General features: G+C 45.9%; 1 protein-coding gene across 10 annotated transcripts in view; it reads right to left on the bottom strand.

Annotated features, from left to right (window-relative positions):
• ehbp1l1a (EH domain binding protein 1-like 1a) overlaps positions 1 to 22,629 on the bottom strand; it is a 159,856-nt gene that overhangs the window by 28,886 nt on the left and 108,341 nt on the right. For all 10 annotated transcript variants that reach the window (XM_030429794.1, XM_030429799.1, XM_030429804.1 and 7 more), the window contains 2 exons: positions 22,451 to 22,524; positions 21,849 to 21,963 (listed from right to left, as the gene is read on the bottom strand). In XM_030429794.1, the coding sequence (XP_030285654.1) occupies positions 21,849 to 21,963; positions 22,451 to 22,524 (189 nt within the window). The remainder of the gene's footprint in view (positions 1 to 21,848; positions 21,964 to 22,450; positions 22,525 to 22,629) is intronic.

Raw genomic sequence — 22,629 nt, 5'->3', positions numbered from 1 at the left:
TGCAATACCAAACCAGGAAAAGAAATGACAGAGTGCAGCTGATGTAGACCTCAATTCACCTCAATCATAGTTAGTAGACTAGAAATTTTTTTTCCCTGACCTGATTGACACAGGCCAGGCAGGATTTATTAAAAATGAACACGTGCATTGAGAACATTGTTTGTGTACACAGAGTTTGCTGAAAAGAAAGTGTCGATCCCCGAGTGCCACCTAACAGGTAGGAGGTCCACCATTACTCTCGTGCCTGTTAGGTCGCACTCGGGGATCAACACTTTTTGTCTGCCATGACAGTGGCGTGCCGGAGATCCAGCTCCAACGGTGAGTAGTTCAAAAACCTTCTTTTTAGTAAACTCTGCGTACACAATGTGCTCAATGCTCGTGTTCATGTGTAGAGACCCCGGTGATATTACGAGCAAAGATTCATGTTGTGTCGAGCCTTCTTATTGTTTTAAAAATTATGTAATTATGCTTTTACACAAAGGTTTGACTCATATTCAATCACAAATAACGCCTCGGTTGCTTTTTGGAGAGAGTTTCACTTTAACAGAGTCGGATACCAACAGGTCTGTAAAGTTTGACAGGCCCCTGGATGTCCACTCCATCAAACCGATACTCCTAATCTGTGCTGGTAGATCTGGATTCAGAACCAAGGGAGAATGGAGAGAGAAGACAGGGGGAATATTCAAGTATTTCTTCACATCTCGCCAAACCAGTAGTGTATTATAAACAATTATGTTGTTCTTGAAATGATTTAACTGATCTATGTTATTGATAAAAGGAAGAGAGGTAAGCCTCCTGGGATAGCAACATAGGGATTCAAGACCCAACCATAAGGAATCTTTCCTGTTCATAAACCAACTTGACATAATTTTAAAGGTCCCATATTATGAAAAACACGTTTTCTCTGGTCTCTACATATATAAGCTGGTCCTCCCTGAGCCAACTCCCAGAATGAGGAAAACAAGCGATTCCTACATGGTCTCTGCAGCCCACCCACTGGTAAAACGGCGCTCCTACAGGCTGTTCAGATTCAGCTCCTTTCGTTACGTAACGAAAGGAGTCATTATCATAGCCCCGCCTCCTCTGCACGGTGATAGGCTATATCCGAGAGCGGGGCGTTCGCCCCCTAAGTGAAGTTCAGTGTGTCCAGCTGTAAGCTAGCAGTGAGATAGCAGTGTTTTGCAATGTCACTGGTCAAAGTAAGACACGCAAATCGCTCTGTTGTTGGTTGTACAAGTCAACACCAGTGCCTATATTCAGTCCCAGCTATAGAACAACAGAAGAGACAGTGGTTGCGTTTCGTTTTTGACAACAACGTGCCGGCTGCGGTTCGTATTAGCTTGTATGTGCTTGCTAACCACTTCACATCGGAATGCTTCAGTAACGAGGGTCAGTATAAAGCTGGCTTTGCCTCGACACTGACCCTCGTAAAAGGATCAGTCCCACCCATACCGGAGCCAACAACTGCACCCGAGCCACCGATAAGTGTCGCCGCGGTTTGATAGTATTAACAGTTGCCAACGAGTATGGTAAAGTCAGCTGGAAATTGGCTAACTAGTTAGCTCCACTTCGGTCCGCTATGCAATGGCATTTGAAGCGAGTTTGATGTTAAGAATATTACTATGGAGCTTGGTTGTCACAGTAAAAAGTCTGGAAACGTGCAGACTGGAGACAGAGACGATGCTAACAGTGTACAAGAGTTTGGAGACTGTGTTTGAGACAAACACAGCTTTCGCTAGCTGTTAGCCATTAGCTACATGGTAGTAACTGTAACAACACATACGAACAAACTAACATTATTCAGACACACTAACCATTCTGAAACGTCCTGCTGCAGCCGCAGAGTCTGTACTTCTTCAAGAGCCTCTCCTTCTGGGTCCGATTCTGGGTAAAACTGGTTCGGTTGAATGAAGAAAATCCCCGCGAGCCATAGCGATACATCCATCGTAAACATTAGCGCATGCTACTACTAGTGCAAAGGGAATCCTCTTCCTGAGAGTGACGTAGCAGGAAGGGCTCTTCAAGTAGGCGTTGACAGACGGAGCTTATTAGCATTTAAAGGTGCAGGCACAGAAACAGACTGCTCTGAATAGAGCTCAGCAGAGTGACTTCTAGACAGCTGAAATTCAGGACCAGGAATGGGTTTGGGGCAATGCATATCGAATACAGTGTTGTTGGACCTCTGAAAGCTGTGTGAAATTGATGAAAAACAGTATAATATGGGACCTTTAAGTTGTGCTGACCAATAATATAGTTGTAGATTGGGCAGGGACAAGCCTCCCAGATCCATTGGCTTAGTAAGTAGAGAGAACTTAACTCTTTGGTGTTTGTTGTTCCAAATATAGGGAGAAATATGAGAAATCAGTGACTTAAAAAAGGCAGGGGTCAAATAGCATGAGAGATTTTGAAATATATAAATAAATCGAGGATGAATATTCATGTTTATAGCGTTGATTCTCCCAAGGAGAGAGGTTGGTGGGGAGGCCCATTTTGTCAGATCATTCTTAAACTTTTGGAATAAGGGTGAGTAATTAGGTTCAAACAGGTTATTCAGATCAGGAGTGACAAAGATACCCAAGTATTTGAAACCCCTCCTGGACACTTAAAAAGGAGATTGTATTGACATATCCTGGGGGATATTAAAGGGCATGGCGACCGACTTTTCTAAATTAATCATATAACCCGACAGGGCACTGAATGTGGCTATAGATTTCAAAACAGCCGGAATTGATTTCTCAGGTTTATTCAGATATAGGACATCGTCTGCGAATAAAGAAATTATGTTTTTTTCTTCACCTACCCTAACTCCAATTATATCAGGATTAGTTCTGATGACCTCGGCCAAAGGTTCAATAAACAATATAAACAATATAGGTGACAGGGGGCACCCCTGTCTGCAGCCCCTGCGCACCGGGAAGCCATCAGACAGCAGGCCGTTAGGATTAACTGTGGCTATTGGCTATTTGGTCTGAATAGACAATAATTAAATTAATTACATTTAAATTAAATTAAATTAAATTAATATAACATTAAGAGCACGGTGTACATTGCCTGTGCTAGTGTTGCACGGTAAACTGATACTAGAAGGGTACCGCTGTACCCAGCGGTTAAAAACAATACTTCTTCACGTTTTATTAGTATGGGTACTTTATGATCTTTGTGCGACAGCGGGGCAGCGTGTCTGTGCGCAGCTTCTCTCTGCTTTCTCACTGCTTGCAGCCAGAGTGGGCGGGGTTTCACAGTGACAGACAGTCATAGAGCAGAGCGAGACAGACGTGTTGGCTCCTTTGGTCATTACGGATTTAAAGCATCGTTTACAGACGGGCTTTGTGGTGTCCGTGGGCTTGCCCTTACTGTCGGCAACGTAAGCGAAATATTTCCATATATCGCTCCGTGTGTCTGCTTTTTCAACAAGCCTAGGACGGTCGGCATGAGCACTCATGCCACTTTCAGTTGACAGACAGGCGGGATTTTTCAAAGAGTTCAAAGAACTGCAGGTTAGCGATAGATAACATAACGTTAAATATCCCCGGATGGAAGTCAAGCGAACCTCTCCTTTTCTCTTATGATGTTAATCCTTGAGGTGTTGTTGACACTCTTCTTGTGTTTTTGTTGCTGTTGGATGCAACAGGTAGATCTCTCTCAGTTGTCACTGTTTGTTTACATCCTGCTGTCGTAAAACTGACTGCATCACTTCCTCTTCCTCCTCTTCTTCTTTGGTATGTTTTGAGCCTTCTAGCGTACGGTAGTACGACTACCCCTAGCGGTTAGTGTCAAATGCTGCTTATGAAGTAGCTGACCTTTTTTTTTTCTTTTCTTTTTAAGCTAAACTTTCTTCTTCTTTCTCCTTCTTAATGCAAATTGAGCCTTGGGTTTAAAAGATGGTCTTTACCTACAAATTTTTGGTTTACTCATGTAAATGCTCTGGAATATGGCATCTGGAGCTGCTGGGTTGTTCTTGAAGGGTGTGGTTGTTTTGTGTTTATTCCTTACTAGTGCAGTGCCCGTAACAAAAGTGTATTCCTATAAAAAGTGGGAGGTTAAGGAGCTTTTTCATGGATGGCCAAATGAGGCTGTGTTTGAAGGTGGGACGTCAGGGATATTTAGGTTTGTTGTGAAATCCGATATTCCAGGGTATAATTGGCTGTTTTTGACTATTTTTGATTTTGCCATTATATTTCACCTTAAAAACTATTTACTTGGTGTCATTATTTTCAGCACAACCTCACATGTGTGACTGTACAGTTATTTTTTTTATTTTGACAAACTGTATTAACACAATGGACCTAAAATCACAAAAAAAACCCCATAAAATCCAAGTAGAAAAAGTTAGATTTTTTTACTGTGAAAACCACAAATAAACATATTTACAACAAACCATTTTTTTTTTACTTATAATGCAAATATAAATTGTTGTTTGCTAAATTTGTGCATACATTAAAAAAATGTACAAAGTTATATGTAACTATTTACATTTAAATGCAGGCAATGCTCAGGTCTGCCTGTGCTCCTTGAGTGCTGCACTGCCTGCTCCACATTCAGCATCTTCTCATTGTTCTGACTCATTAAAAGAAAAACCGACACCACTACACACTCCAAACACGCTAAATGTAACAAATCTCTCAACTCTCAATATCGCTGTCTGACCGTCGTTGCCTGTCAATCATCCGCCTAGGTCCCTCCCACAACTTCCTGTTCCTCAACAACCAAACTTGCTGCTTGGACACTTTCGTGACAAAAGCCCGTTTTTACCGTTTCTTCCTGCACCAGACACAAAGCAAACGTGACGGCAATGTTCGTGAAAAAGCGTGGCGGACATTATTTGCCCTAGGTCCGGTTTTGGACGTGCCGATGCGTCCGGTCCTTCGCCTCGGGAGGTGGGCCGTGTAGCTAGCCGCTAGTCGCTAGCGGCTAGCTACACAAGAACATCCACAGATTCCGATTCCACTTTGTTTTCCGCGCGTCTCCAGATCTCCTCAGACCCGAACAGATTTGGTCCGGACTCGTTTAATCTCATTAATCCACAACAGTCAGTTTAGATGTACAGAACAGAAGAGAACGGGACCGAACCGCCGGCAAAATCCCGGTCCAGCTCGCTCTGCTGCAGGTATAAATCCGCTTGTTTCTTCAGGTATGTCGTGGGCTTGAGCTCTGCAGTGATTGGCTCTGGTGCGCACGTGGCCACGGTGTGCAGTGATTGGCTCTGGTGCTCACGTGACTGTGGTGGCTCCGGTGGACAATGCTCGGCGGAATTTGTAAAGCATTTATGAAATAATTTATTCACGGTATCATTGCAGTCCAAGCAAATGCTTAGATGCACACCACTGAACCATGCAGCAGCCATGTTGAAAGTCTCAGGTCAGTGTGATCCTGATCCGCAGAGATATTTGACTAACAGACACATACACACACACACACACACACACACACACACACACACACACACACACACACAGACAGACAGAGATTCCGTGCATTTATAGAAAGATGTGTTTGTGTTTTGTGTGTCTCTTCTAATGTAAGTAATGAATCGTGGAATCTTTACAACCCTGTATTTCATTTTTGGATCCAACTACTTTCATACCTATCTTTGATTACTGACAGTACCATCGGTGATCTTTCCTCCTTCAATGGATGATGTTAAAGGATTAAAAATAATTCATTTGAATATTAGGAGTCTTGTGCCTAAAATTGACTTGCTTCGTGCATGGGTTGTTCTACATAAGCCTAACCTCATTAAACTCTCTGAATCATGGCTCAACAGTAACATCTGTAACCATCCCCTTCAATTAACTATTTCAAAAGGGAAAGTACGGACGAAAATTTAAGGGAACGGGCGGACTTGATGACTGTCGCGAATGGACACTGCTGGCTGACTGAAAGCGCTTTAATCACACAAAAATAGCCAGCAGATCACTATCTTACTCATATGATAATGTCGGCACAAATTGCAAAGAAACGAAAACACACAGAGGGTTGTCGTTATCGTTATGTATTAACAGCCAGAAAATTTAATTATGTCCGACCCGGACGCACACACCAAACAAAAGAAGGGAGGCATGCTCCAATGCAATACAAACATTTGGCCAAAAGACCCCAATAACCTGAAAATCTCCACAGCTCACATGACTTACACTTGGCTCCTGTTAAGTTTGAACCCCTCTTGGCAATTACAATTATGGCAAAAGACCAACATGTTAATCACCACAGTTGCCATACATCAATAAGACTTGGGCGATCCTTACAATCTCAGATAAGGTCAGGCGTTATGTCTGATTGCTTTAGTGATCACTCAATTGTCTACTGCACATGGAAAATCAAACTACCTAAATTGCCACCAAGACTAATCAAGATCAGACAATACAGGAAATTGAATTTAGATGTATTTATTAATGATTTGATTGCTATCAACTAGGACAGATACCAATTAATACCTAATGTACAAGATGCCTGGGATTTTCTGTATTCTGTGGATAAACATGCTCCTTGGAAAACTGCTAAGGTCAAGGGTAAACATCTCCCTTGGATTAGCCCCGAACTTGTTTGTCTATTTAGGCAGAGGGACAAAGCATGGGCAACATTCCGTCAGACAAGGGATAATGCTGATTGGGAAGTATACAGGCAGCTGAGAAATATGAGCAAGACAAAAACCCGGACTGCAGTAAACTACTATAAAGAATGTCTCACTAGTGATTTTAATAACCCAAAGCAATTCTGGAACAAAATCAAAACAATTATTAATACTGAAGATAAACATTCTATTAATCAAATAAGAGTTGCCAATACAATACTGCATGACTCTTTAGCTATTGCCCAAGTATTCAATCAGCATTTCTCCTCCATCAGTTCTACCTCATTACCTGACTCTCACTTGACTACTGGCTTCTCTAGTAATATCTCACCTTGCTGCAGTTCTTTTTCTTTTAGGAAAATGTTACCAACTGAAGTTCATATTGCCATTAACGAACTAAATGTGAACAGTGGTGTTGGACTTGATGGAATAGAAAACAGGTTTATTAAACTAGCTTCTCATATCATTATGTATCTACATGCTGATTTATTCAATCTCTCCCTGTCTACATGTGAGTTACCAGCCATCACTCCACTCCTTAAAGGAGGCGATGTACTTGATCTGAACAATTTTAGGCCTATATTTACCATATGCTCAATTGCTAAAGTCTTCGAAAAATTAATTTACAATCAACTTTCACATTATCTCAGTATTAACAATGTCTTATCACCATTTCAATCTGGCTTCAGGTCTCGCCACTCCACAGCTACTGCCCTACTTAAATTCACCAATGATGTGTTCTGTGCTGCTGATAATGGCGATCCCACAGGTGCCATCTTTGACTTAACTGAAGCTTTTGATTTTGTTGATCATTGTCTGCTTTTAGATAAGCTTCATGCTATCAGCCTTTCTAAAAATGCAGTTCTGTGGCTCAATTCATACTTGCATAATAGAAAACAATGTGTCGTCCTACAAGGAAATAAATCTGATTTATTGATTCAACAAAGAGGTGTACCCCAGGGTTCAACATTGGGACCACTTCTCTTCTCTATTTACGTAAACTAGTGCAGTGCCCGTAAGAAAAATGTATTCCTATAGAAAAGTGGGAGGTTAAGTAGCTTTTTCATGGACGGCCAAATGAGGCTGTGTTTGAAGGTGGGACGTCAGGGATATTTAGGTTTGTTGTGAAATCCGATATTCCAGGGTATAATTGGCCTCTTTAGACTATTTTTGATTTTGCCATTATATTTCACCTTAAAAATCATTTACTTGGTGTCATTATTTTCAGCACAACCTCACATGTGTGTCTGTACAGTTATTTTTTTATTTTGACATACTGTATTAACACAATGGACCTAAAATCACACAAAAAACCCATAAAATCTGAGTAGAAAAAGTTAGATTTTTTTTACTTTAAACCACAAATATGTTTAACAAACCATTTTGTATTACTTATAATGCAAATATAAATTGTTGTTTGCTAAATATGTGCATACGTTTTAAAAATTTACAAAATTATATGTAACTATTTACATTTAAATGCAGGCAATGCTCATTCAGCCGTCTCCTCATTGCTTTGACTCATTAAACAAAAAACGGACTCCACTACAAACTAAACACACTACACCAAACACTACATAACACACTAACTATACACTCCAAACACGCTAAATGTCACAAATCTCTCAACTCTCAATATCGCTGTCTGTACACCGACCGTCGTTGCCTGTCATTCATCTGCCTACGTCCCTCCCACAACTTCCTGTTCCTCAACAACCAAACTTGCTGCTTGGACACTTTCGTGACAAAAGCCAGTTTTTACCGTTTCTTCCTGCACCAGACACAAAGCAAACGTGACGGCAATGTTCACGAAAAAGCGTGGCAGACATTATTTACCCTAAGTCCGGTTTGGGGCGTGCCGGTGTGTGTGTGTAGGAACATCCACAGATTCCATTCCACTTTGTTGTCCGCGCGTCTCCGGATCTCCTCAGACCCGAACAGACTCGGTGCGGACTCTTTTAGTCTCATTAATCCACAACAGTCAGTTTAGATGCACAGAACAGAACGGGACTGAACCGCCAGCAAAATCCCGGTCCAGCTGGCGCCGCTGCAGGTATAAATCTGCTTGTTTCTTAAGGTGGGGGGTGGCGGTGGGCTCTGCAGTGATTGGCTCTGGTGCGCACGTGACTGTGGTGGCTCCGGTGGACAATGCTCACGAATTTGTAAAGCATTTATCAAATAATTTATTAACGGTATCATTGCAGTCCAAACAAATGCGAAGTCGCACACCCTTGAAACACGCAGCAGCCATGTTGTAAGTCTCAGGTCAGTCTGATCCTGATCCGCAGAGATATTTGAGGAACACATACACACACACACACAGACAGACAGACAGAGATTCCTTGCTTTTATAGAGAGATGATTTACCATCAATTTTCAATAACTGCTGTGCTCAACTTTATGCCAATGACACTGTCATATATATATCCAAACCTGATCTACCACAAATTCAAGCTACTCTCCAGTCTGATTTCAACATCTTATAAGACTGGCTTTCACATAATAAACTATTGCTCAACACAACAAAGTCCAATATCATGATCTTTGGTACCAGACAGAAACTCAAATCCAATCCCGGTTCCTGTGTAATAACCTGTAATGACAGCACTCCTCTGCATAAAGTTGACAAGATTAAATATTTTGGTCTATGGCTTGATTCTGAACTCTCATTCAAATCACACGTCGATCATGTGTTACATAAAGTCAGCTTTGGAATCAATGTTTTACATCGGTCTCGAAATTGCTTTACACGCAGTGTTTCGTAAAAAACTTGCATCTCAACTTATACTTCCAATTCTTGACTATTGTGATGTTGTCTATCAAAATGCATTTAATTCATACCTTGTTCCACTTAACACAGCATATAATAGACTGCTGTTTTGTCCTTGGTTGTCCTTTTCTCACTCACCACTGTACAATGTATGAGAGAATTAAATGGCCAGCTCTAAATGTAAGAAGACACATTCACTGGCTTCAACTTGCATTCAAATGTATCTATTTAAATTATCCTCCTTATCTACAACAGTATCTTGTACCTTTTACTTCAACTTACCAAGTCCGGCACTCTACTCAGCTCTACTTCCATATCCCTCTTGCTAAGAAAACATTTGAAAAAAGAGCTTTTAAGTTTAAAGCCCCCACAGATTGGAATAATTTACCTATTAATATCAGATCCATTTCAATACTTGGTAGGTTTAAGCATGCCCTGTCTTCTCACTTCAAGATTGACTGCTCCTGTTATCAATGAAACTATCACTGTCCACACTTGCTGTTCAGATCTAATGTTTATACTTGACTGTATTTGGTGATCCACTCAGACTTTTTATTCATTACTGGTCTTTTTGGCCACCTACTGGTTGTAATGTTTTGATGAATTTAATGTATGTGGTTTGTCTTTTGTTTTGTTTTTTGTTTTTGTTTCTGCTTGTTGGATGTACCTTGTCTTATTAGGGCCCGAGCAGGACAAAGTCCTGCGAGGACCTATTGTATTTCTGGGAATTATTAGGGCCCAAGCAGGTCTCGACCTGTGAGGTCCCTATTGTAATCGTAGGAATTCTTTTTAGGGCCTGAGCAGGACAAAGTCCTGCGAGGACCTATTGTATCTGTAGGAATTATTAGGGCCCGAGCAGGACAAAGTCCCGCGAGGACCTATTGTATCTGTAGGAATTGTTTCTTATTAGGGCCCGAGCAGGACAAAGTCTCCTGCGAGGAACTATTGTTTCTGTAGGAATTATTAGGGCCCGAGCAGGTCAAAGACCTGTGAGGTCCCTATTGTAATTGAAAAAAATATTCTTATTATTATTCCTCTGCGGTTTAACTGCAGTTTTGGAAGCCTGAACATACCCCAAAACACACCAATTTTGGAATATACGTCACATCTGGCGAAGAATTTGATAATTTAATGTAGTTGGGCGTGGTCGTGACCTGCAGGCTCTGTAGCGCCCCTATTGGTCAGCCCCGCCTCCTACATGCAATAGATGAACGGAAGTCGGTAGCAGAAAAAAAAACCCTTGGACCGATACCGTCACTCCAACACGAAGTCGGCCATTTTGATGTGAAACGCCATTTTTGTCAAATTCACGCCTACTTTGAAAATTATCTCCTTCTAGAGCATTAACACCACAGTCTTCAAATTCACTGAGTATCATCCTCATGCCTTGAAGATCAAAAGTTGTTCAAAGCTTTCATCTCTTGCGTACCCGCTGGGCATGACAGTGGAAACCATTTTTTCCTTCATTGTGAAGCATCAAGGCTTTGTAACTTCAACGTACAATTTCCTGTCTCAGCCAAATTTCTCAGGAATGTAGAGGGAGTCGTCCTGAATACATCTGTGCATCAAAAGTGTGTCATATCCATAGAGCCGCCCACTGGACACAGGAAGTCAGTATGAAGCTTCATTCAGAAATTATCTCCTCCTAGAGATTTAACCACAGTCTTCACAGTCACTCAGTATCATCCTCAGACCTGGAAGATGAAAACCTGTTAAAAGCTTTCGCCTACATCATACCTGCTGGCCATGGTGGTGCGGTCAATTTAAATCCTTCGCCGTAAAGCATCAAGTCCTTGTAACTTCAACATACAATTCCCCTTCTGCACCAAATCTCTCAGGAATGTAGAGGGAGTCGGCAATTGGCAATTTTGATTTTCTGCATTTTAAGAAGCACATCAATGTATGGTGTGTTTGATACAAGTAGTCCACTAAATGGCAATGTTGTCTTTCAAGTCACATGCATCCTATTTAGGGAGGAAATTCTCAAAATTGCCATTTGCTGCACACAGGAAGTCAGCTTAACATCCATTACAGTTTGTTTATATAGCATATGTTATGCAAAGAAAATGTAGCAGAAGCATCTTTACACACTAAGAGTAAGCAAACGAAGCAGAAATTACACCAAAAGCCTGACATTGACACACAACCATAAATACATTTTTGAAAGAAGGCACCTGAAGCATTATCTGACGCTCATAATTCCTCATGAGCAGACGCACAAAAAAGCCTCTTGGACCGATACCGTGAAACGCCATTTTTGTCCAATTCATGCCTACTTTGAAAATTATATCCTCCTACAGTGTTAACACCACAGTCTTCAAATTCACTCAGTATCATCTTCAGGACTTGAAGATCAAATGTTGGTTCAAAGCGTTTGGATCTGTCATACCTGGTTGGCGTGACGGCGGCGGCCATTTTTTTCCTTCGCTGTCAAGCATCAAGTCCTTATAACTTCCACATACAATGCCCCATCTCCACCAAATTACTCATACATGTAGACCGTCTCTCCCTGAATACATCTACACATCCATACAAAGTCGGCCATTTTTAATTTGGTGATCATTTTGAAATATTGCCATACATCATACTTTCATGACCTGCTTCTACAGATTGGACACCACAGACTTCACAGTCAGTCAGTATACTCCTCAGACCATGCCAATGACACGTTAGGAACGTTTTTATCCTACGTCATACCTGCTGGCCGTGGCGGTGCCCGCCATTAAAATCCTTCGTCGTGAAACATCAAGTCCTCATAACTTCCACGTACAATTCTGTCTCGGCCAAATCTCTCAGGAATGTAGAGGGAGTCGCCCTGAATAGGTCTGTGTTGTCATTGGGTGTGGTCGTGCCCTGCGGGCTCTGTAGCGCCCCCTATTGTTCAGCCCCGCCTCCCACAAGTGTGTAGAAGAACGAAATTCGGTACGCATGACCAGATGCACAAAAAACCCTCTTAGACCGATAGCGTCATTCCAACAGGAAGTCTGCCATTTTGTTGTGAAACGCCATTTTTGTCCAATTCATGCCTACCTTGAAAATGATCTCCTCCTACAGTTTTAACACCACAGTCTTCACATTCACTCAGTATTGTTCTGTTGAGAACGGAGAACAGTGCTGCTTTTCACTGGCTACTTTATTAGCCGAACTCACTTCTGCTCACACACCTCTCACGTACATGCATACTCTCTTCTTCTACGCTCTTATCACCGTGTACACCCAGCAGTGCAATGCCACCTAGTGGCGGACACAACAAGTATCATCTTCATGACTTGAAGATCAAATGTTGCTCAAAGCTTTTGAATTCGTCATATCTGGTGGGCGTGGCGGTGGAAACCATTTTTTTCCTACGCTGTGAAGCATCAAGTCTTCTAACTTCCACATACAATGCCCCATCCAAACCAAATAACTCTTACATGTAGACAGTGTCGCCCTGAACACGTCAACACATCAATACAAAGTTGGCCATTTTGAATTTGGCGGCCATTTTGAAATATTGCCATACCTCATAATTTCATGACCTCCTCCTACAGATTCGACACAACAGACTTCAAAGTCAGTCAGTATCATCGTCTGATATCGCAGATGAAATATTAGGAAAATCCTTATCCTACGTCATACCTGCTGGCCGTGGTGATGCGGTCAGTTTAAATCCTTCGCCGCAAAGCATCAAGTCCTTCTAACTTCAACATACAATTTCCTATCTCGTCCAAATTTCTCAGGAATGTAGAGGGAGTCACATCAATACTGTGGAATGTCCATAGTGCCACCCACTGGACACAGGAAGTCAGTGTCATGCCACGTTCAAAAATTATCTCCTCCTAGAGATTTAACACCATAGTCTTCACATTCACTCAATATACTCCTCATGCCTTGAAGATCAATAGTTGTTGAAAGCTTTTGGCTACGTCATAACGGGTGGGTATGACGTACCCCGCACATACTTTTAACTTCAATATACAATTTCCCATCTCCACCAAATTTCTCAGGAATGTAGAGGGAGTCGCCCCTGAATACCTCTCTGCATCAATACTAAGCCATTTAGATTTTTGGCCACCATTTTGAAATATTTGTGTACCTGTTAGTGTTACGCCCTCCTCCAACAGGTTCAACACCACAGACTTCAGTCAGTGAGGATCACCGTCTGACCTTGAAGATGAAAAGTTATGAAAATCTTGATCCTACGTCATACCTGCTGGCAGTGGTGGTGCCGCCCATTTAAATCCTTCGCCGTAAAGCAAGTCCCTCTAACTTCGACAAACAATTTCCCATCTACACCAAATTCCTCAGGAATGTAGAGGGTCTCGCCCTGAATATATCTGTTCAGCAACATTGTGTCATATCCATAGCACAACCCACTGGACACAGGATGTCAGACAAACATCATTCGATTGACATGATGTTTACAGCTTGTTTTCTCCCCATCATGACATGCAAGTAACAGGTGAGCGCACAACTCGACGGCATTGCAGCCCGACGCGTACAGCCTACAAGCGCATAGAAGTACAAAATTCTGTTCTCACATTTATAATTAGCGGACGCACAAAAAACCCTTGTGGACCGATACTGTCACTCCAACAGTAAGTCGTCCATTTTGATGTGAAGTGCCATTTTTCCCAAATTCATGCCTATTTTGAAAATTATCTCCTGCTAGAGCTACAGTCTTCAGCTACAGACACTACAGTCTTCAAATTCACTGAGTATCATCCTCATGCCTTCAAGATCAAAAGCTGTTCAAAGCTTTTAGCTATGTCATACCTGGCGGGCATGACGGTGGAAACCATTTTTTCCTTCGCCATGAAGCATGAAGTCCTTCTCACTTCAACATACAATGCCCCAAATTACTCATACATGTAGACAGTGTCGCCCTGAATACATCTACACATCAATACTATGTCATTCAATTCAATTTCCCATCTCCACCAAATTAATCAGGAATGTAGAGGGTGTCGCCCTGAATATATCTGTGCATCAACACTGTGTCATATCCATAGTGCCACGTACTGGACACAGGAAGTCAGACAAACATCATCCGATTTACATGACGTTTACTGCTTGTTCTCTCCCCATCATGACATGCAAGTAACGGGTGAGCGTGCAGCCTGACACGCGCGGCCTGCGAGGGCCCGTTCATCGCTGCTTGCAGCTTTAATTGATAATTGTATTTTTATTTTATTACATTTTTTAAAATTATTATTATTATTATTTCTATTTTTATTTATTTACTATTATTTTATTTTTCTGTCTTGTCTCTGTAATGTAGTTATTGTGTTACATGTTGGGACCCCCTCGAAAACGAGATGGTACATCTCAAGGGGCTTTATCATAGTAAACAAAGTATCCAGAAATGCAGCTGCAAACTCGGGGGTGTAAAAAAGGTGGATTTGACCTTCGTGGAGACACCGGAGCCACGCTGGGTAGGCAAATCTATTATATTTATTATGGCAAGCCAGCGCCTTCCCCGCGGTGTCAAACTTTTCGCCGCCATGGCAGGACCTCCGCAGACAGGTCAGGGTAGAACCGTAACTGGGAGACACCATGATGGATGTCCCATTTCTTCATCGCTGCTCTGAGCACAGCCTCTCCTTGGGAATATCGTAGAAACCGGACCAGGGCGCTTCTCGAGGGCTTGTCTGGAGCCGGAGTGGGAGCCAGGGCTCAGTTCAATCTCCAGTAAGGGATAGTCAGCAGGCAGGCCAACTAATGTTGTTAATGTTGTCTGGAGAAAGTCCGCAAGAGGGGTGTTGCCCTCCACTTTCTCTGGAAGGTTGACAATTTTCAGGTTTTTACGCCGGCCACGGTTTTCTAAGTCGTCAATTTTCAGCTGCAGGTGCTTCACTTTTTTTTCCACGGCGGCTATGCAGGTGCCGTGAGCACCGTGGCTGTCCTCTGTCGCGGAGACCCTCTCCTCAACCTCATCCATGCCCTTTTCCAGGTTCATCACTCGGTTGGAGAGAGCCGACAAAGAGCTCTCCACCAAGGTGACAGATACTTTTATTTCGCTCAGTGCACCGTCAATGATGTCCAGGCGAGCACCAACTGATTCATCCATGTTGTTCACCTGTTAGGCCACAAACTTCAGTTAAGATCTGCTGTATAGTTGCTTGATCAGCGTTAGCTCCGAGGTGTAAGCATCACCTTGCTTAGCCTCACTCAGGGCACATGACGAGGCCGCTTGTTGCACAGTTTTCTTCTTAACAGCTGAGCCTGATGGTGAAAAGTCCTTGTCTCGCTGCGGTCTAAGCATCTCTTAAGCACAATTTGGCTGAAGTCACAGATTTATTTGAAGCCTGGAGCAGAGAAAAGTCGCAAGTGTCAATCTTGATCTGAATCACGTGACCACACCTGTTATTCCTTTTTCAATCGCTGCCTGTGGAAGTACCACCTACACAGTTCAACGGATGGAATCGGACTATCTCTAGGTTCATATGGCAGAACAAGAAACCAAGGATATGCTATAAAACATTATACCTGCCAAAAGATAAAGGAGGGATGTCACTCCCATGTTTGGAGGACAACTACAAAGCAGCATAACTGCAGTATGTAGTCTACTGGTGTAAAGAGGATTACGATGCAAAATGGAAGGAACTACAGTTGAGCCAACTTGATATCCCTCTTCTGTCATGACTGTAAATCTGTCTGTTGTGTTCTTGTCTGGTTTTGTCTTGTTGCTTCTTGTATTTGATTTCCATGTCTTTGTATCGTGTCTTGTGTCTTGTTTTTCCATGCCCTCATGTGTCCTTTAAGTTCTCCTGTGTCTTTTCCTATGTTCCCTCTGGCTCCCTCTGTCTATTGTTTTGTTCCCCTCATGTCCTCATGTGCTCCTCCCCTTCGTTACCTCACCTGTTGGTCCACCTCACCTGTTCCTCGTCTCGTCATCAGTGACTGTGTACTTAGTCTGTGTGTTTCCCTTCACTCCCTGTCTGGTCATTGTTCTTGTCAGCGTCTGTCTTGTCCATGCTCCCGTCCATGTTCCTGCTCCTGCTCCTGCTCCTGTCTGTCCCTTGTTCCCCCGTCTCTGGTATGTGTTTTCGGATTTTGGATTTTGCCATTTGCATTCTTGATTTGAACTTTGCCTTTGATTTGTACTTTGTCTTGCTGTTTTTGTTGCTACTTTGCCTTGCTTTCTTTTGTTACTTTGACTTTTGACTCCCTTGGTTTTTTTGAAATTCAGCTTTTGTTAATAAAGCTCGCCTTTTGTTCCCCATATCCTTGCCTCTCGTTTGTAACTGCATTTGGGTCCACCTTCCCCTTTCCATAGTCCCCCCTTTAACCCCCCAAGCTTGACAGAATGACCAGACCAAAAATAGACCCAGCAGTTGATGGCTTAGCCATAATTCGATGGTACCAAGACTTTATGACTAATCCAGCTAGCAGGGCTCGTCAGATTGCTGCTAGCAACCTTTTTTTTCACACCACAGCCAAGCTACCAGCCTCAGTCCATGCCTCAGCCCATGTCTCAACTCCAGCATCAGCTGAAGTGTCTCCGTTCTGGGGAACCCGCCTGGCCTACAAGGCTCCCCGACCTAAAAGGCGACGTTCTCGGCAGCGGCCTGGCTCCCTGAAGTCAGGTTCTGGGGCTCCGGCCACAGACCATGCCTCAGCTCCGGCCACAGACCACGCCTCAGCCACAGCACAGCTACCAGCCCATGCCTCGGCTCGATTCCCAGCTCCTATGTTGGCTGCCCAGCCGATGCCAGCTGGCCTTCAGTCGGCGGCCCGGTCGACACCTGCCAGTGGCCTTCAGTCGGCGGCCCGGTCGACACCTGCCAGTGGCCTTCAGTCGGCGGCCCGGTCGACACCTGCCAGTGGCCTTCAGTCAGCGGCCCGGTCGACACCTGCCAGTGGCCTTCAGTCGGCGGCCCGGTCGACACCTGCCAGTGGCCTTCAGTCGGCGGCCCGGTCGACACCTGCCAGTGGCCTTCAGTCGGCGGCCCGGTCGACACCTGCCAGTGGCCTTCAGTCGGCGGCCCGGTCGACACCTGCCAGTGGCCTTCAGTCGGCGGCCCGGTCGACACCTGCCAGTGGCCTTCAGTCGGCGGACCCGATGGTGCCTGTTCCTGCCTGTGGCCTTCAGTCGGCGGACCCGATGGCGCCTGTCCCTGCACCTCGGTCGGAGGCCCGGCCGAGGCCCGTCCCTGCACCTCGGTCGGAGGCCCGGCCGAGGCCCGTCCCTGCTCCTCGGTCGGAGGACCGGCCGAGGCCCATGTCAAGTCCTGTCCCTGCTCCTCGGTCGGAGGACCGGCCGAGGCCCATGTCAAGTCCTGTCCCTGCTCCTCGGTCGGAGGACCGGCCGAGGCCCATGTCAAGCCCTGTCCCTGCTCCTCGGTCGGAGGACCGGCCGAGGCCCATGCCAAGGCCCGTTCCTGCACCTCGGTCGGAGGTCCGGCCGAGGCCCGTTCCTGCACCTCGGTCGGAGGTCCGGCCGAGGCCCGTTCCTGCACCTCGGTCGGAGGTCCGGCCGAGGCCCGTTCCTGCACCTCGGTCGGAGGTCCGGCCGAGGCCCGTGCCAAGTTCAGACCCTGCTCCTCGGTCGGAGGACCGGCCGAGGCCCATGCCAAGTCCTGCCCCAGCACCTCGGTCGGAGGACCGGCCGAGGCCCGTCCCTGCTCCTCGGTCGGAGGACCGGCCGAGGCCCGTCCCTGCTCCTCGGTCGGAGGACCGGCCGAGGCCCATGCCAAGTCCCGTCCCAGCGCCTCGGTCGGAGGACCGGCCGAGGCCCATGCCAAGTCCCGTCCCAGCGCCTCGGTCGGAGGACCGGCCGAGGCCCGTCCCAGCACCTCGGTCGGAGGACCGGCCGAGGCCCATGCCAAGTCCTGTCCCTGCTCCTCGGTCGGAGGACCGGCCGAGGCCCATGCCAAGTCCTGCCCCAGCACCTCGGTCGGAGGACCGGCCGAGGCCCGTCCCTGCTCCTCGGTCGGAGGACCGGCCGAGGCCCATGCCAAGTCCCGTCCCAGCGCCTCGGTCGGAGGACCGGCAAAGGCCCGTCCCAGCACCTCGGTCGGAGGACCGGCCGAGGCCCGTCCCAGCACCTCGGTCGGAGGACCGGCCGAGGCCCGTCCCAGCACCTCGGTCGGAGGACCGGCCGAGGCCCGTCCCAGCACCTCGGTCGGAGGCCCGGCCGAGGCCCGTTCCTGCACCTCGGTCGGAGGCCCGGCCGAGGCCCGTTCCTGCACCTCGGTCGGAGGCCCGGCCGAGTCCCACGCCAAGTCCAGCGCCTGCTCCTCGGTCGGAGGCCCGGCCGAGTCCCACGCCAAGTCCAGCGCCTGCTCCTCGGTCGGAGGCCCGGCCGAGTCCCACGCCAAGTCCAGCGCCTGCTCCTCGGTCGGAGGCCCGGCCGAGTCCCACGCCAAGTCCAGCGCCTGCTCCTCGGTCGGAGGCCCGGCCGAGTCCCACGCCAAGTCCTGCGCCTGCTCCTCGGTCGGAGGCCCGGCCGAGTCCCACGCCAAGTCCTGCGTCTGCTCCTCGGTCGGAGGACCGGCCGGTGCCAAGTCCCGTGCCAGCTTCTTGGTCTGAGGCCAGGCCGAGGTCGTCTGCCGCCAGCGACCCTTTATTGGCTCACAGGCCACCAGCTCCCTGCGAACCTCTGTTGGTGGTCCGGCCAAGGCCCAGGAGGGTTTCCCAGTCAGCGATCCGGCCTCAAGAGGGCTTCAGCCTTCGCCTCCGCCGCCGGCCTCCAGTGGGTCCCAGCCCACGTCTTCGCCGCCGGCCTCCAGTGGGTCCCAGCCCACGTCTTCGCCGCCGGCCTCCAGTGGGTCCCAGCCCACGTCTTCGCCGCCGGCCTCCAGTGGGTCCCAGCCCACGTCTTCGCCGCCGGCCTCCAGTGGGTCCCAGCCCACTCCTTCGCAGCCGGCCTCCAGTGGGTCCCAGCCCACTCCTTCGCAGCCGGCCTCCAGTGGGTCCCAGCCCACGCCTTCGCCGCCGGCCTCCAGTGGGTGCCAGCCCACGCCTTCGCCTTCGTCGCCGGCCTCCAGAGCGCCCACGCCTTCGCCTTCGTCGCCGGCCTCCAGAGCGCCCATGCCTTCGCCTTCGTCGCCGGCCTCCAGAGCGCCCATGCCTTCGCCTTCGTCGCCGGCCTCCAGAGCGCCCACGCCTTCGCCTTCGTCGCCGGCCTCCAGAGCGCCCACGCCTTCGCCTTCGTCGCCGGCCTCCAGAACGCCTACGTCTTCGTCTTCGTCCCCGGCCTCTAGTGGGTCCCAGTCCACGTCCCCGACCTCTAGGGGGCCCCAGCCCACGCCCCCGGCCTCCAGTGGGCTCCAGTCCTCGCCTCCACTCTCCTGTTTGTTTGGACCTTGGCCCTCCTCCAGACCCCCTCCACCCTCCCAGGCTCACTTGGACTTATGTTTTGAGGGACATCTTGAAGCTGTCCCTTGAGGGGGGGGTACTGTCATGACTGTAAATCTGTCTGTTGTGTTCTTGTCTGGTTTTGTCTTGTTGCTTCTTGTATTTGATTTCCATGTCTTTGTATCGTGTCTTGTGTCTTGTTTTTCCATGCCCTCATGTGTCCTTTAAGTTCTCCTGTGTCTTTTCCTATGTTCCCTCTGGCTCCCTCTGTCTATTGTTTTGTTCCCCTCATGTCCTCATGTGCTCCTCCCCTTCGTTACCTCACCTGTTGGTCCACCTCACCTGTTCCTCGTCTCGTCATCAGTGACTGTGTACTTAGTCTGTGTGTTTCCCTTCACTCCCTGTCTGGTCATTGTTCTTGTCAGCGTCTGTCTTGTCCATGCTCCCGTCCATGTTCCTGCTCCTGCTCCTGCTCCTGTCTGTCCCTTGTTCCCCCGTCTCTGGTATGTGTTTTCGGATTTTGGATTTTGCCATTTGCATTCTTGATTTGAACTTTGCCTTTGATTTGTACTTTGTCTTGCTGTTTTTGTTGCTACTTTGCCTTGCTTTCTTTTGTTACTTTGACTTTTGACTCCCTTGGTTTTTTTGAAATTCAGCTTTTGTTAATAAAGCTCGCCTTTTGTTCCCCATATCCTTGCCTCTCGTTTGTAACTGCATTTGGGTCCACCTTCCCCTTTCCATAGTCCCCCCTTTAACCCCCCAAGCTTGACATCTTCAACCTCTGCTGGGTTATAAAACCTTCAAGACCATATATTCAAGTAAACTAAGTGACCTTAGAAAAATTCCCCTTAATATCCGGTTCAAAGAGGTTTGTAATTCACACTTAGAGAGGAAAGCATGGTTATTAAGGTGGGTTGAACATGATAGAGATTTCAGACCAGCACAGTTTGATATGAGATTTAAGGAACTTGCGCGAAAAGGCATTACTTCATATTGTGTAATTTCATCTGATACTGGCCAGGACAGTTTCCAACAATTACAGGAAAACCATGATTTAGACAAAAAAGATTTCTACAGTTATTTGCAGCTCAGGCATCATATCGATAGAAATATTAAAATCCCAAAGGAAGGTGACTTGGACCTCATTGACATTCTCATTGGTGCATATAAAGATAAAACCCATAAGAAAGTGGTCTCTAGAATATAGTTTTGCCTGCAAATTTACAAAAAGATTTCAACACCATATTTCAAATGTAACTGCAAGAGGGAAGCAAATTTAACTTTGACAGAGGACGATTGGCTAAACATATGTGAAATAAACTCCTCCACCACCAGTTCAGGGCAATGGAGGGAATTCGCATGGAAGAATATTATCAGGTTTTGTTTGTTTTTTTTATCACCCCAAGAGGAAATATCTACAGAGTGGCGGAACAGAATCTGGGCATTGCTGGAGACAATGTAATAATGTGATGGCTGACCACTGTCACATCTTTTGGTGTTGTCCAGTAATTCAGCCGTACTGGTTAGTTGTAGTTAAAGAAATAAATTCAATTCTTGGTTTTGACATTGAGTATAATTTTCAGACCGTATATTTGTGTAATCTATAAGTTGATCTCAATTCCCAGGATAAGTATCTTCTCAAGATATTACTGACGCCAGCAAGAAATCGATAACAAGGAAATGGCTTAACAGGGAGTCGCTGACGATGGGAGAGTGGTCAGTCACTGTAAAAGAAATACATGAAATGGAGATGTTGACTTTTTCTCCAAGATTGAACTGTAATAAAGCCCAGAAGTATTGGCTGAAATGGCTCTTGTACGTAAATGAGAAAAGAGAATAGAGCAGTTCCTTTCTTTTTCATTTTGTTTATCCTCGGCGCTGTGATGGATGTTTTGATGGACTTGCCCTGGAGATTCTCCCTTCCCTGGCCAGCTGGCTTTTGCCTGCCTTCTTCTAACCCCCTCCCTCTTCATCTCTCACCTATGGATTTTTGTAACCCTATATTACAAGGAGCAATACTATTGTTTGTTTCTTTTCTTTCTGGAACAATATATCTTATTTCCCCCGGTGACCTGAATGTTCAGGATTCGTTGTTTGATTTATATGTTTTGTTTGACTTTGTAAAACTTTAAAACTTAAAGAAAACTTAAAAAAAATAAAGTTTTTTTAAAAAAGGCAGTTGCAGACTCTCTTAACCCTTCAAACAGCACAGTAAGTGTGTCTCACCCTCTCTCCTTTGCATCAATGTTGTGGACCAGTTCGTCTCTCTGGTTGACCAATGAGACCAGCTCCTGAAGCAGCAGCTGCTCTCTGTGTTTCTGGACCTGACTCTTCTGCCAATCTGGAAAAAAAAAGGAAGAGAATTTCCACTGAAAACATTAAGCTGATTTTACAATGTGTAATGGTGGTCAAGAAAGTCCTGTCTTTCGAACAGAAAATTTACTACAAACGTGTTTCTAAAATATTTTCCACAACATTTTGTCTTTTTATTTCTATGAGTGAAGAAATGTACCTATACCATAAGACAATAGGGACCCGTGATTGTCATTGAGAACCAATGCTACCCACGGATACATCAAAGATTCATAACCAACCGCAGTCTGCTGCAAAACAATCACATGCTGTATGTCTGTGGTCTTGTGTGGTTTTTGCAAGATAGTGATACTTACATTCAACAACTACCTTGGCAGACTAACAATACACGCTTAAGAGTTTCTCTTGTGTCACTTCAGCATTGAACCAAAGTGTTTGAGAGAGTCAGTCTGTCACTGATTGTGTGCTGTTCTGAATAGTGTTAATGCAGTATTTGTGTATCCATAAAGTCATACCTTCAAGTGCCATCATGTCCCTCAGCTCTTTGTTTAACAGCTCAAATCTCCTTTCCAAGTCTTGTTCCTCCAGCCTGTCGATCACAAGAGATGCATCGTATAATGTGTGACATGTTTGCTTGTGGAGGAGAGTTGTCTTGTATTTCAGAAAAGGACAGAGGACGATGTCTGGAGCTTGA

Source organism: Sparus aurata, chromosome 10, assembly GCF_900880675.1.
Source record: "Sparus aurata chromosome 10, fSpaAur1.1, whole genome shotgun sequence".
NCBI classification, from domain to species: domain Eukaryota; kingdom Metazoa; phylum Chordata; class Actinopteri; order Spariformes; family Sparidae; genus Sparus; species Sparus aurata.
Note: the sequence above shows the minus strand (reverse complement) of the source record. Positions and strands in the feature narration are given on the sequence as shown.